This window comes from Carassius auratus, chromosome 1 (assembly GCF_003368295.1).
Source record: "Carassius auratus strain Wakin chromosome 1, ASM336829v1, whole genome shotgun sequence".
Taxonomy (NCBI): Eukaryota; Metazoa; Chordata; class Actinopteri; order Cypriniformes; family Cyprinidae; genus Carassius; species Carassius auratus.
This window is the reverse complement of record NC_039243.1, coordinates 32970530-32986496: the sequence shown is the minus strand read 5'-3', so window position 1 is coordinate 32986496 and position 15967 is coordinate 32970530. Positions and strand designations below refer to the sequence as shown.

Below are 15967 nucleotides of genomic sequence, written 5' to 3'. Positions count from 1 at the left end.
CAAAATAATTCAATGCTATATCACATTATACACATTATACACATTATACAATATATATATATATATATATATATATATATATATATATATATATATATATATATATATATATATATATTTGCTTTAATAAAGTAAAATGCTGAAAGCAGATATGAAATGTCTAGATATAGTTTGGCATTCAAAAAATGAAAAAAAAATGTTTTTAATAAGACTAAATTAATTTAAATATATTTAATGGTCATATATTGTACAGTTTTGTTTGTCTGGTAAAATCTTCTTGTCCTGAAAATTGTGTAGATATTTTTACTTTAAAACAAGACATAAAAATCTTTAAGATTATATATATATTTATTTTTTACAGTGGTGGTATGAATGTTTTCAGTGTGTGGAGTGTCTTTAGTGTTCATATCTAGTATGTGTTAGTATGTTTATTGTGTGTGTGTGTGTGCGTGTGTGTGTGTGTGTGTGTGTGTGTTTGTACTCCCTCCTATATATTGTAGTGTCTGTGGATTATATTTTTGAGAATCTGAGGTTGCATTAATATTTAATCAAATGATTCAACTATAAAATCCATGTGGATCTTTCTTTCTGACTCACTCTGTCTCTATTTTCCCTTCTCTTGATAATCCATATGTATAGATGCATATGTGTGTGTGTTTGTGGAATGGCATGCAGTAATTGCACAATAAAACACACACTCATGCGACTTAGTGAGATTGCTTGTGCAAGGTCAGAGAGGGTCACGTCTGCTCTAAATGAAGAGCAAGATCCTTGGACGTTCATTATAATCTAACTGGATTTTAGGTTTATTTACATTTCATAAAATATGTTTTATTTCTCTTTCATTTTTATTTTTCCTTGATGTGGCCCTCACATACACATTTAATTTCAAACATTTGTGCTAGACACTTTGTTCTTTAACAATTATTTTACTACACATAATATCTGAATAAATCTGAGTGAAACAATGAATAGCACATTAAAATGAATTTCTTGATATTTCATACAGTTCTTGTTCTTTAGTTTAATGCAAGCAGCATGCATTCATACAAATCCTGTTCGTAATCATGATTTTAAAATCATGTGGTCCAGCAGTTTTTCTCACTCAAATTATGGAATGATTCATCCCACCTGGTGAATTTTTTTTCTTTAATACATTATAAAAGATGCTTAAAAGACATTTTTATTTCTGCCATTTAATCCTGTTTCCATATTTCTTGTTATTTATGTATTTCATGTATCTTATAGTGTTTGCTTCTGGTGTATATTATCTTTGATTTTTAAGTTATGCTGTTAATAATTTGATGCAATTTATACATGTTTATATATTTTTACTTCTTTTTATCTTAATGAGATTCAGGTTTTCTGGGTAATGGTATTTCTTTGCTTTTTATCGTATATATTTATATTGTCCAAATAAACTAAATAAAATTAATAAAATTAAATTAAAAAATTGAGTAAAAAAATCTTATAAAACTTGTGTGAGAAAATGAAGAGACTTGTAAATCTGAATTCTCTTTACATCAAAACATTTCAGTGTATTTATATATATATAAATTGGATTTTGAATCTCTTAATTTCAATGTGTTCACACATTCACACATTTGAACCCCATATACAGCATATATATATATATATATATATATATATATTTAGACCTTGTCCTTCCCAGAAATTCTGCTATTCTCAGTCCTCTTGCTAATGACCATTAACTAAAGGCAGATCAGAGAGTGACATCTTGTGGTCATCTTTGATCAAGTCACCATAGAGACGGGAGGAAAATTGATAAACAATAAGACATGGATAGAGAGCCTTCTCATTATCCTGCTCTCTCTCTCTCTCTCTCTCTCTCTCTCTCTCTCGCTCTCCATTTATACAGCAGTGGAGTGGGTAAATTCCATTCCTTTAGACCCCCCTCTCCACCCTCGCCTTTCCCCAAGAGACACAACGCACACAAAGAGCCCAGCAACCACTCTTATTAACTGACCTGAGGGGGAGGTGTGTGTGTGTGTGTGTGTGTGTGTGTCTGATCCTCTTTACTAGTATACCTACACTTTGCATTGTGAAGCCACATGAGCACTGAACTATCAATCACACATTCACAAAATGAAGCAACAGGAACTGTGCATATGTGTGCGTGTGTGTGTTACTCTACTGTGTTTTGTAAAAATAGAGGGAGTGTCTTGATTTTGGCCATGAGAAAAAGAGACTAAAAGGGAAAAAAAAGAAAGTGAAGTAAAGGAGGTGAACTTTGGGGCCCTGCTCTCCCCCTAAAACAAGAGAGTAATAGAATCCATATGGGCTTGCTCTGTCTCTTATTACATAAGAGAGATTTTTATCATAGAAACGAATGGAAACTGTGCTGAAAGTTTATATTGTTTTTTAAAAAGAATAAAATTGTGTGTATGTCTCCAAACAATAGGAGAGAGTGAGAGACAGAGAGAGAATGTGACTGTATGTATGTGGGAGAGCAAGTCTCTTGTGTGAGTCATAAAGAAAGAGATGGAAAAATACAAGTAGAGAAACGCGCGCGCGCGCACACACGCACAGTAGTTGCAGTACTGCATTAAATATGTGCAATGCTCAGTGCAATTAATTTGCACATCAGCAAGCCATCCTACTATACCACATACTGCAGTAGGCCTATTAGCTGATGACGTACATTGGGGATTTTATCCGAAACATTTTAAAAGCAAACAGTGATTGCATTGCATTGAATTTTGCTCTAATTGGCCAACTTGTCAGACTGTACTGTAAGGAAAGACCCTCCAATTTACAGAAGCCTCTCTCCATTGCTTCACCCCTCCTTCGTCTCTCTCTCTCTCCTTTCAGTCGTCCCTCCCTCCCCCTCTCCTCTGCTCTCCTCTCACAGCAGAGCGCGCGTGTGATTTGACAGTCGCATCTCTCCGTTTGTCCGCGAGCGCGTGCGCGCGTGTGTGTGTATGTTTACGATCGTCGTGCTCCACGTGCTGCGTGTGGATGCGCTCCTCGCGCGCTGTCGGTAACAGAAACCATGACCGGCGCGCCGCGCGACCCCTTCTACTCCTCTCCGTTCGGTCCGTTTTACCGGAGACACGCGCCCTACCCGGTGCAGCCGGAGTACCGGATGCACGAGCTCAACAAACGGCTCCAGTCCCGGCCTGAGGTGAGTGATCACGAAAAATACAACAACAGATGATAAAGACTTATTTTATTTACGATACGTTTTACGTTCTTAAAGTATGAAGCGAACATAATTTTTTTTTTTACATAATATCGATATATCATGTAACTATCATCAGGAGAACTTTTCTGTCCATTAAGATGATTTTAAAGAAAGAATTTTACATAAATAATTACTTTATAATGAAATGATAAAATTATTAAAAGACTTAAAAGGACTTCAAAATATATTATTAATTAAATTAGTATTTACATAATATCGTAAAATTCTGTTCTAAATACTGCTAATATATATATATATATATATATATATATATATATATATATATATATATATATATATATATATATATATATATATATATATATATATATATAATGATGAAAATATGAAGTGAACAGCAATTCGAAGATCAGTATTTAATCAATTATAATATTTTAGGCTACCAAACAAGTAATGGGCTAGTTGTAAATGTATTTATATGCGCTAAAAGTTGACGTATTGCTTAAAACTTTGAAATAAATGTCATTATCATCATGCCATTACTGTAAAACATAATTATTGCTGAACTCAAAATGAAAAACCAAACCATCACATCAAACACCAAAGCTCACTTGAGGGTTGCCAAAGCCTTGATCAGATATTTAATTATAAAACTTTACACGTTTTAGCATAGATGGAACATAATTTGAATAAGTATATTATTTTGAAGTTGCCAAAGTGTCCCCATACATGGAAAAATACCTCTAACAAATTGATTAATTCCCCTGGCATCACCACAGTGTGACACCACTGTTCATTTACAGACAAGGACTTTCGCTGAACTGGATTGAACTAGGAACACAACACATTAGTCCTTGGTTTGGTAAAATGCTAAATGCACTATTGATTATGTGGAGGTTTTCAGGAACCAAACAGCAAGGTGATGTTCTGTAATGTTTATGTGGTAGATTTAGAATAGTACTCTTCATAAGAAAGAGACCAGACAAACTGTGAGCAGTATTACTCTCCCATGATTCATATATATATATATATATATATATATATATATATATATATATATATATATATATATATATATATATATATATATATATATAATTCTTCTCCCTCAGTAAGTCCTGATTTAAACTGCAGTGTAAGCTGTGTTAATATTTGCTTCTCCAGCTGCCATCGGTGTGTGTGTGCAAAAATAATCCACAATAAATAGTACTTTTAAAATATTGCCTACACTCAGAAAAAGCTATGTGAATAAGTGGGAGAAAATAAATTGTATCAGCAGAGGTATGAAATGCTGTTCAGCACACCTGGAGTCATAATATTTTGACAGATACCACTAAGAGAGACCGGACTGTTGAAATGATGATAGAAACACACACTCACATGTTTATAAGTGCAAGAGCTGTCAAAATACAGATAAAATCCAATACAATCAAGTGAATCTCAATAGCAGGCCAGCAGTAGTTGGCTGGATTTGTGGTGTAAATTGCTGCTCTTAATAGGGAGAGTCAACTTGGGTGTGTGTTTATAATAAACAGAACGCTTTGAAATGATAATCACTGTACTAGGCCTAATTATGGTCATTTTGGGTCATTCAGAGGCCAAGTCTCACTCAGTGTTAAATATGTGTTCATGTGTCATCCCAAAGGACTGTGATATTCTGTGGTGGGATGCATTCTGCACTGAGTTCTTTGAAGAAGACGCCACACTGACTCTCTCATTCTGCCTGGAGGAGGGGCCAAAGACATACAGTGAGTGTGTGCACAGCCATAACCAGGATATGAATATATGAGTCAATGACATTCATTTTAATTATAAAAATAAAAACAGTAAAAATACAGTGCATGCATACATTGACTAATGTTTTTAGTTTCTGGCTTTAACACATTTTATGTGCACAAAAAAAAACAAAAAAAAACAGGATGACAAATATAAGCATAAAGAAAAAAATGTTAAATGATGATATTTATTACTGTAATCTTGTGTTTGTGTTCTTGGGAATATTTTTTACAAAACTGCCTTGAGGGGGCTGGTTATTAATATTTACTGGTTATTAATATTTACAAAATAATATTGCTAAAAACACCACAACATAAAATTATATTATAGAGAGGATCCGAACCGAACTTGTAAACATCAAAATATGTTGAAATTACTGTATACACGTGATCAGAGTAATAAATTAAAATTAGATCTGTGAGCGCGCATGTACTTAAAAAATGTGTAAAGCATTTCTGGTATCAGAAAATCTTTCTCTCTTTCTAAGGTTTCTGAGTTTGAATTTAGATGAATTTCAGACTGTTTGGAGTTAGACAGGGACACAGTTGTGCTGGATTTCACTCATTCTCATTCATTCCTTATTCACTGTGTATGTGGTGAGATTTGATTGACAGGTCTGGGGTGTTCAAATAAATATGGACCTGCAGACTTCACACACCTCTACTGCAGTGATTGACAGCTCCAGAGCACTAACTGTTCTGAGCGCGCGCACAGCCTGCTGGACTTAACGCCCGCGGCATTCAGTAGCCTGTTTGTTTCTGTCTCTTAGGGGACCACACACTCAGAGACACACAACACACACACACACACACAGTTGCCGGTTAAAGTGTTCGGCCAGTGTGTCACCCAACTTTGAGTCTCTTTCATCATAAGGACATAAATAAATAAAGATCTCTGCATCTATACCATTGTCTTCCTCCCGTTTGGTAACCAGCGACTGCAACTGACATCTCCACATATGTTTCTCTCTCTCTCCCTCCTTCTGCCCCAGCCATCGGGCGCACCCTGATCCCTCGTTACTTCAGTTCTCTGTTCGAAGGAGGAGTCTATGAGTTGTTTTTCGAGCTGAAACAAACAAAGGAGTCGTTCAACAACTCAACTATTACTGTCGACTCTCATCAGTGTACTATGACCACACAGCACGGCAAACCTACGTTCACTAAGGTACTGCACACACACACACTCAAGTCTGGCTCAGTGAGTCTCTGCTTGCTCATTTCGAGCTCTAATGTATTCCTCATTGTGAATTCTGGGCTGGAACTGCACAAAACAAAAAAGGGAAATATAACCCCCACTCTCTCGCTCTCCCTCCTTCTTTTTCTCATTTCTTCCTCACTCTCTCTCCCTCCCTCCCTCTTCCACAAAAACTGCTTCTCTTTTTTTCTATCCTATAGCTTTAGCTTTAAAATTGTAGGATGATGCTGGTGATAAGTCTGCTAGTTCTCTCATATATTGTCTTTAAGCAAGTTTAAGCTCTTGCTTATTTAACTAGTATCAGATGAATACTTAGTTCCAAAGCTATCGTGTTAGTAAAACCAGTGTCCTATGCAATATTCATACGGTATGCCATTACGATGCAGAATCTTTCAATTGTCAGTTAAAGAGAGAGAGAGTTTTATCCAACTTTGCTTTTAGTAAATTAACATTTGTGAATTAAATATCGATTTGGAAGACTGTATGTAGTAGCTAAGTTACACAGATACAGTTCCCAAGTGTGTGTGTGTGTGTGTACTGGAGGCATTGATCAGAGCGTGTCTGCTGGGATTACATCCCTCCCGTTGCTATGCCAACCTCGCAGCTATCCTCCGTTCCCCCGGCAACAGAATGTTGGGGTTCAGAGTTCCACACCGAATCCTGCTTGTTCCGAAAACACTGCTTTAATGAGAGAGCCGTATCATTTGATTTGTTTTAAGTTAATGAAAAACTAAAAGTAATTAGAAGTAATTCTCTCACGTGTTGTGCTGCGGTCAAGTCAGTGTTGTGATTTCAGAAGATACAAGATAATTAACGAGGACTGTAAGATTATGTCTGTGTTCTTTGTGTGGTGTCTTATTATATTATGAAAGTAAGAAAAAAAGGGTTAATTGAACGATAAGCAAACTTAAGGGTGTAAAGGACGGTTTATGCCGTTTCCTCCACTGAAGAAAAAAATGTTCATTGCAAATTTTTATCTCACAATTGTCTCACAAGAGTTGTGTGATATTAATTTGCAATTGTGAGTTCTAAAGTCCGAATTTAGATATATAAACTCGCAATTGCAAGAAAAAAAAATGAGTGTTGCAAGATATAAACTATTGTGAAAAAAAAGTTTTTTAACAGAAAAAAGTTTTATAAATAAACTTGCAATTACAAAAAAATATGAATTGCAAGATAAAAAAAAGTGCAAAAAAAGTCACAAAAACACACAAAAACAAACATTTTTTTCTCTCGCAATATCTCAGTTGGTCTCTTTTCTCAGAATTGTAAATTTTTTATTCAAAGGTGTAAATGTACTTCCGCACAGACCTGATTCTCTTCCTGTTTTTTTTGCACAGGTGTGTACAGAAGGCCGTCTAATTCTTGTGTTCACCTTTGATGACCTCATGAGAATCAAAACATGGCACTTCACCATCACACACTACAGTGAACTCATTCCTCGCAGTGTCTTGGCTGTAAATGTGAGTTACTTTTTAATATGAATAAAAAAGATAAAAAAAAATATATATATTGGCTATTTCCACCAAAATTATATGCAACCAGGATGACCTTCTGGACAGAATTTGCAGCTTGTAACAGAGCACAGTTTTGAATACTGTATCCCATAATGCAGTGTGCTAGATTTGATCTTTGATTCCCATTGCAGCAGATGAAGCAGAAGAAATATCAGCAACAATTTTAACAGCTCTATCTTGATTACTAAAATGAAATAAAACTACATTTAAAATTTGAATGGACTGAGTCACATCTAAAAAAACAGTAACAATGGGAATATTTATACAATTTAAAATAACCATTTTTCTATTTTATATATTTTAAAATGTAATTTATTTCTGTGATCAAAACATTAATTGAATTTTGTTGTTGTGCTGCATAATTTTTTTATGCAAAATGTTACACTTTTTTAGGGTGAATTGTTGATATAAACATATATTTGTAACAATATAAAGGTTTCTAATGTTACTTTTGGAAAATTTAATGTGCTGAATAAAAGTTTTAATTTCTTAAAAAAAAAAAAAACAAATAAAAAAGAAAGAAAGAAAGACAAAACAAAGTAAGACTTCACAAAGAGTGACTAAAAAAACCGCGATTATCTAGGCAGATGTAATGAGCAACAGGTGAAAACAATCAAGCATGAAATGTCCAGGCAATGGGCAATTGTAAAATATGAAGTTCTGCTAGTTTTTTATTCAAACACAGTCCACGCTTGTTACTTTTGGTTTATTATACATCCAAGGATAATAATATATCTTTATTTTCGTACATTTAATCAAATTTGACTTAAAATTTGATTAGAAATATAATTAACAGTTATTTTTATTTTCAGACATAACTGAACTGAATCTGAGGTCATTTGGCAAAAATGTAGCAAACATTTGAAATATTTATTATTGCATGCTGCACACTGTTTTGTATGCTATTTTGGTAAACAATATGCATCATACGATATTTAAAGTAAGCTGTAACTCAAAACAGTAGAGTATAATGCGCGCAATACCAAGGTTATGGGATTGTGTTAATGGTTAATTTTAATTCTTGAGTACAATGTAAGCTGCTTTGGATAAAAATGGCTGTCAAATCCTTTGCTAAAAATGTCATTCAAGCACATTTGTGTAAATAAGGTTCCTTTTCTTTACGTCAGTAATGTTTCGTGTGAATCATACATTGTTAACATAAGTAAAACACTATTTCCTATACCATGTGTTGAATATTATTCTCACAAGTCTGTTTCTCTTCACATGAGCCAAGTGCCTCTTTTATGACTGCAAATTTTTAACTTTCATAGCCTGCATTGTGGATTAACATTTTACTTGACATTGTTTTTATTCAAGAATAATCGAAAACTAATTTGTTGTTTTTTAGATAATCTGATTTCCTCAGTCATGTGGGTTATGTTCCCCGTGAATTTGTTTGGCATTTTAGCAAACTCGGGTATTTTCAGATACATTCACAGCTAGTTAGTTTAGGTACAACAAAATGCATTTCAGCCCTTTTTTATCAATCAAGGTGAAAGCATCCAAACCTTTTAGCTAAGCTGTCAGGATGTTGCTATGGAAACATATCCTGTAATGAATTAGAGTTCTGGATGGAGCACAAAATAAGAGAGAGAATAAATGGACTTGTGTGTCCGTGTGTGTGTGTGTGTGTGTGTGTGTGTCTTTGTCAGGCACAAGACCCTGGAGCTGTGGAACAACTGTCCAAAAACATCAGCCGAGTGGGACTTACCAACCTCACACTGAACTACCTCAGAGTATGTTTCTGTCATGAATACACAGATACAAACCGACTACTCTCATACGGATGGTCATTTAAATGTGTTAAATGTGTTTGTTTGTGTGCAGTTGTGTGTGATTCTAGAGCCCATGCAGGAGCTCATGTCGAGGCATAAGACATATGGACTGAGTCCCAGAGACTGCCTGAAGTCCTGCCTCTTTCAACAATGGCAGAGGATGACAACACCACCAGGTCTCAAACACACACACACACACACACACACACACACACACACACACATGCACACACGCACATGCACACACACACACACACACATGCACACACACACACACACACGCACGCACACACACACACACACACACAAACACACACACACACATGCATGTATGCACATACTCACTCACACACACACACACACACACACACACACACACACACACACACACACACACACTTTCTTATTTCCCATTATCATATATGTTTTTGTCTTTTATTATTTTTATTTTTATTATTTAGTTACATATATAATATCGATATTGCATTACTTTCTATTTTAGTTTTAGATATTTTGGTACATCAAGTTAAGCTAAATGAAAATGAGAATTGTTGTCTTCGCATCTAGCTGAAATAAATGCAATAAATTCATATTTTAAGCAATTTCAATTAAAGTCTGGTATGTACTACACAAATTTAAAAATCATCAATCTGGGCAAAAGTCATGTAGTGTATTCCAGCCTAAACGTTTATTTTATTTCAAGCAACATAATTGGTTTGATTAGGTCTCCTCTCATCTTTCTTTCTCTCTTAAGTACAGTCTGTCATGATAGATTAGTACAGAAGCACCAGCATTGTTACTCTTTCCCCCCAGCGTTTATTTTCTTTCTGTTGTTCTCCTCTTTAAGAGCTACACAATGTCATTGAATTTACAGGACATTGTAAACATATTTAATATTCCTTATTAACATTTCCAAGTACTGAGCACAGGCTGTTAAGGGTTTTGTGATCTGCAGTAATTAATGCAGGCTTTGACCTTGTGTGGTTATTTATGTGCTATTTTACTGCTTTAAAAAAGAAAAGGAAAACTACCTCCTGCTGTTATATGACATTATTTCCATCACTTTTACTGAACAATAACAGCATTGTTCTTCTCAAGCAACTCTCTCTCTTTTATTGTTCTTCTCTTTTACTCATTCTCTTTACCCTTCGCATCCTCACTATTATTTAATGTTCTCAGGAAATGTACATGTTTGATTCTGAATGATGGAACAGTGGAATGTTTTTAATTACTATTAATTTCTTTCATTTCAGTTGGACCCTCGCCCAGCTTCAAGACAGAAATATTTCCCACTAGTTCCAAAAAATGTATGTATGCTCATCTCTGCTTTTTTTTTTTTTTTTTTTGCTTGGCAGAGCCTCAAACTCTGAGGTTGGAAGTTTCTACCATACTCATACCTCTAAATATTTAATAAAAAATAAAAAAAAATTATTCAACCTGTGCAGCATCAATCCAATAAAAATGTCCCACTGATACTGCTAGAATCTTCTGCATTCGAAATCTAACCAACTGCAGTGATGCAATATTTGCATACTGTATTGTGATTTGTCTACATCTTTTTTTTATTTAATTTTTTGCATCCGTTTGCATAGTAAATTTGATGTTTTCACTGCACAAAGCACTGCATTATGGCAGAATTCAAAATATCATCCTGCTGTACTCCTTTTTTTTCTTTAGGAAATGCAAATCAAATTGTTTCTGTTCTCCTGCATAAATGCTAAAGAATATCTTATGACCACTACACTTTTCATGATTTCATTTGCAGTGTTGATTAGCATTTTAAAATATACAGTGTATATATAAGTACAGTATATATGATAACTCTGTATTTGTACCCGTCTATTAATCCACTCTGTTTTCACTCATTTTACAACATGCATGGAATGCAATGTTGATTAATTTTGCATTATGCTGTGTTTATGTTTTGATTGACAGCAGAGCCAGCCAAACCAGCAACAAAGAGACGGAGGAGGAGGAACTCAGCTGGAAGCGCGTCCAATAGCAACACAGGAAACAGCAAGAAGCGCAGCACAGCCAATAACTTCAGCCTTCCTTCACAGGTACATCCCATACACACAGATGCTTACCCTGAGGCTATGTTCAGAATGTGTATTTACTGTACCATACTGCCATTCTACTACTACTATTCCTGCAGTGTGTAGAATGTATAATTTGAGCAGTATGCTAATTTCTCAGGATACACAGCTAAAAACTACAGATTAAACTGTGCAGTGGAGTACTGTATCCCATGATGCAGTGTGTTCAACCTTAAATAAACCTCTTCAAACAACAAACAGGCATTATCGCTGTTAAACACCAACAATAAAATCTAAATAGCATGCACTGACAAAAAAAAAAGTTAAATCATTAAAATAAAATCTATAAAAAATTAAATCTAAATAAATATTTAAAAACTGATTACATAATTAAATTACTGCACTAATGGCTCTCTAAAATGCATTGCATTACTTATAACTAATTACTTCCAAAATCCCATATTAACCTCAACCTGTTGAAGAATACAAGGATAGACATGAAATATAAAATTGCATGAATTATTCTTGAACTGTCCAGGGATTGAGGTTACATTAATAATATACCTTTTAACATTAAATGTTACATTTTTATGTTAAATATAATTGTTATGTGGTCTATACAGTATTTAATACAATAATATTGCACACTGAAGTAAGTGTAATTAAAGTAAGGTTAAATTAAGAGTAGTCCCTTACTTAACTTTTCAAGGGAAAAGTAATTAAATGACAGTATTAACCAAAGGCTGCTTGCAATTCAAAAATAACGAAAAACATAAAAGCAAATTATTATATAAATTAAATAAAACATAATCAAAATATATATATATATATTTTTTTTATTGATTTAACTTATTCCTTTTTTTTCAGCTGCTTTAAGTATTGAAATAAAATAATTTCAAACCATTTTTAAATGGCACAAAAATTGGACCAGCTTTACCAAATATGTAACTATGTGTTAAATGTGACCTTTAATCTTCAGTGTTATGAATCTCTATTGACAGATTTTTTGGATGACCAAAAGCTAAGATTATTTATTTATTTATTTATTTATTTATGACAAAATTGGAATCTGAATGCAAAATAATTATAATAATATTTTTTAAGATCACATTTAACTCTCCAGAACTCACTGAATTCAAATAAAAAATGTAAACTTGTAAGATTAAGTATATACTGCAGAGTTTTCAGAACATAGTAAGCAAGTATTCCATTCTGAACACAGATACTCGCAGATAATCACTGGTCCACACTGAAAAGATCATATAAGGGAGATAAACTAAAATGAATATATGGAGAATGTTTGGACGTCTGTACTGTGTGTGTGTGTGTGTGTGTGTGTTTGTGTAAATACCATAAAGCAGTTTAGAGAAGGAGGGACAGAGAGAGCTTATTTTCCCATATTTTACTATTTCTATGCAATGTATTATTATATTTCAAGTCAATACCTGAATTGTATTGTTTTACTGTTTATAATAAGTAACAATTAGTTTCCAGTGTGATTGTAATTTGTAATATTAGAGCATTAAAAAAAAAAAAAAAAAAAAAAAAAAAAAAAAAATATATATATATATATATATATATATATATATATATATATATATATATATATATATATATATATATATATATATATATATATATATATAGTCATTTGTCTACTCTGATTATTATTATTTTTGTAATTGACACTAATTAGCCGTAATTGATTTGATGATAATTAGTATTGTCCGTCTCTGGTCCCCAGCCTAAACGTGTCGCCGGGGAAACGAGGGGTGGCGGGTGGCTGGAGGCGGAGCTTAGCTAGGTGAGTGACACATGCAGACAGTTATCAAACAGCATGTGCTGTCTTAACGAGCTACTTAGCAATGCAAATTTGCTTAATTAGCACATATGTTGTTATTTAGGTGTTCTCTGTCTGAAAAAAAAAAAAAATCTAATTAAAGACCAAAGAGCTAGTATCTGGAGACAAGTTTGTGTGCATGTGTATGTATGACTGCGTATTTAACAAAGCTTGTGTGTACACCCATGTTTTTATATATATAAAAAATATTCTCATTATTATCTACTGTATGCTTGCATTAGCTATATTACAAGTTTAGTTTTTGGAAAATAACAGCCATAAATTATTCTGCTTTCTGTCTGTTTTTTTCTCTCTCTTTTTACTCCCCCACCATTCCCCCCCCCCTCCGTCTCTCTCTCTCTCTCTCTCTCTCTCCCTCCCTCTCTCTTTCTCTCTCCCTTCCTCCTTCCCCCTCCCCCCCTCTCTCGCACTCTCTGTTTCTCTCTCCCCCCTCCCCCCCCCCTCTTCCCCCCCCCCCTTTCCCTCCCTCCCCCCCCCCCTTTCCCTCCCTCCCTCCCTCCCCTCTTTCCCTCCCCCCCCCCTCTTTCCCTCCCTCCCTCTCTCTCTCTCTCTCTCTCTCTCTCTCTCTCTATCTCCCTCCCTCCCTCCCTCCCTCCCTCCCTCTCTCTCTCTCTCTCTCTCCCTCCCTCTCTCTCTCTATCTCCCTCTCTCTGTCTTTCTCTCTCTAGGATGTGATGATGGTAGGAGAGCCCTCTCTAATGGGAGGGGAGTTGGGTGACGTGGACGAGCGTTTGATCACACGCCTAGAGAACGAACAATACGACCCCATCAACGGTCTCCATGATGACGGTCTCCATGACTACACCGACTCACCGACACTTGGAAATGGCAGCTCCTGGAACAGCCAGCACCCTAGCAACCAGGACAGTAAGGCAGATACCATGGCGATGCAGCAGTTGGAGTAATGTGATCTGACAGTGGGTAGCTATGGCAACGGTGCTGTCAAGGGATGGGATGGGGGAATCTTCATCTATAGAGGAGAGATTGCTGAAGAGAGGTGTGTGTGTGTGCATGCTTGCGTTTATGTTGGTGTAACACGGTACTCCATACTTGAGACATACAGCTTCAACCATTTAAAGTATATAAAAAAAAAAATCTGTTCATTTCATAAAATAATTTTTCAGCCTTTTTAAAAACTCAGTGGATGTCTTGGCTTCATTCTGTGCCATACTGTTTGGTTTCTACGACAATGTTTTAGTGCCACGTTGAAATAAAAAAAAAATCTAAGACTATGAGATTAAAGTCGTAATATTTCGAAAATAAAGTCAAAATGTTTCGAGAATAAAATTGAAATATTACGAGAATAAAGTCGAAATACTATGAGAATAAAGTCGTAATACTACGAGAATAAAGTCGAAATATTACGAGAATAAAGTCTAAATGTTTCGAGAATAAAGTCATAATATTATGAGAATAAATTCATAATACTACGAGAATAAAGGCCTAAATTTCTTAACATTTAGACTTTATTCTCGTAATATTTCAACTTTATTCTCGTAATATTTCAACTTTATTCTCGAAACCTTTCAACTTTATTCTCATAATATTTTGACTTTATTATCGTAGTATTACGACTTTATTCACGAAATATTTAGACTTTGTTCTCGTAATATTTCAACTTTATTTTCAAAATATAATGACTTTAATCTCGTGATCTTAGAATTTTTTTTACGTGGCACTAAAACGCTGTCGTAGGTTTCGCTACAACAACTCAATGAAAAAAATTCCCATTGTGAGCATTAATGCAGATATCTTTATTGCTCTAAAGTTTAATGCCTATTGTAAAACACATGCAGATCTGTGCTGTTAGTTGTGTATTTTATGTATGGGTTCAATCATTTGCATTAATAAAATGTGTTTGGTTATGACTTCAGACTCTGTGTTTGGTTATTGATATCAATATAATAAATGTAAAAAAAAAATAATAATCGAGGGCTCAAAGTAAATTATTTATAATCTAAATAGTGGCAAAGCTATGTATTTATTTATATAACGTTAATACCTAAATAAATAAATACATATCTGAATATTTCACCCCCTCTAGTGGTCGAAGAAAGTTCACCCTAAAATTTAAATCCTGTCATTTATTAATTCTCACCTTGTTCCAAACTTATATGACTTTTTTTTTTTTAGATATATAAAACATAATAATATATTTTGAGAAATGTTGGTACCCAAACAGTATTGGTGACCATCGACGTCCATTGTATGCACTTTTTTTTAATATTGACATTTAAAAGGGAGAAGCGAGCGGGAGAGCTCGTCAGACTCAGGAAGCGCGGATTTCGAACGCCGTTGTCTAGCATCCATCTGGCAAATCTCCGCTCTCTACCCAACAAAACGGACGAACTCCTTCTGCTTTCTCGGACAAATAAGGATTTCACACACTCTGCTGCTCTGTGTTTCACAGAAACCTGGCTGAATGACACCATACCGGACAGCACGCTCCATCTGCCGGACTTTCAGCTGTTCAGAGCGGATCGCGAGTCAGAATCAACGGGGAAATCGCGTGGTGGCGGGACATGCTTTTACATCAATGAACGGTGGTCTACAGATGTAACTGTGTTAAAGAAGACGTGCTGCTCAAATCTCGAAACACTCTTCATTAACTGCAAGCCGTTCTATTCGCCGCGATAGTTTCA

The 15967-nt window shown here is 34.7% G+C and overlaps 1 protein-coding gene across 2 annotated transcripts; it reads left to right on the top strand.

The window, feature by feature from the left end:
- The first annotated feature begins 2909 nt into the window (after positions 1-2909).
- On the top strand, positions 2910-14623 carry LOC113108304 (LIM domain-binding protein 2-like). Of its 2 annotated transcripts, XM_026271271.1 has the most exons (10): positions 2911-3145; positions 4812-4914; positions 5934-6106; positions 7477-7599; positions 9306-9389; positions 9481-9604; positions 10682-10735; positions 11364-11488; positions 13209-13268; positions 13994-14092. In XM_026271271.1, the coding sequence occupies exons 1-9, from the start codon at positions 3014-3016 to the stop codon at positions 13266-13268; spliced, it is 978 nt and encodes a 325-aa protein (XP_026127056.1). In that variant the 5' UTR covers positions 2911-3013; the 3' UTR covers positions 13994-14092. The 2 variants fall into 2 exon arrangements, with proteins under 2 accessions (XP_026127047.1, XP_026127056.1); XM_026271262.1 differs by lacking the exon at positions 13209-13268 and having other exon boundaries at positions 2910-3145; positions 13994-14623.
- Positions 14624-15967: the final 1344 nt, after the last annotated feature.

What these genes read in the sequence shown, in the direction of transcription:
- LOC113108304 (XM_026271262.1), top strand. Translation starts at nt 3,014, where the DNA reads ATGACCGGCGCGCCGCGCGACCCCTTCTACTCCTCTCCGTTCGGTCCG. An exon ending in GGAGGGGCCAAAGACATACA is followed by an intron (nt 4,915 to 5,933) that starts GTGAGTGTGTGC and finishes CTTCTGCCCCAG; the next exon opens with CCATCGGGCGCACCCTGATC. An exon ending in ACTTCAGCCTTCCTTCACAG is followed by an intron (nt 11,489 to 13,993) that starts GTACATCCCATA and finishes TTCTCTCTCTAG; the next exon opens with GATGTGATGATGGTAGGAGA.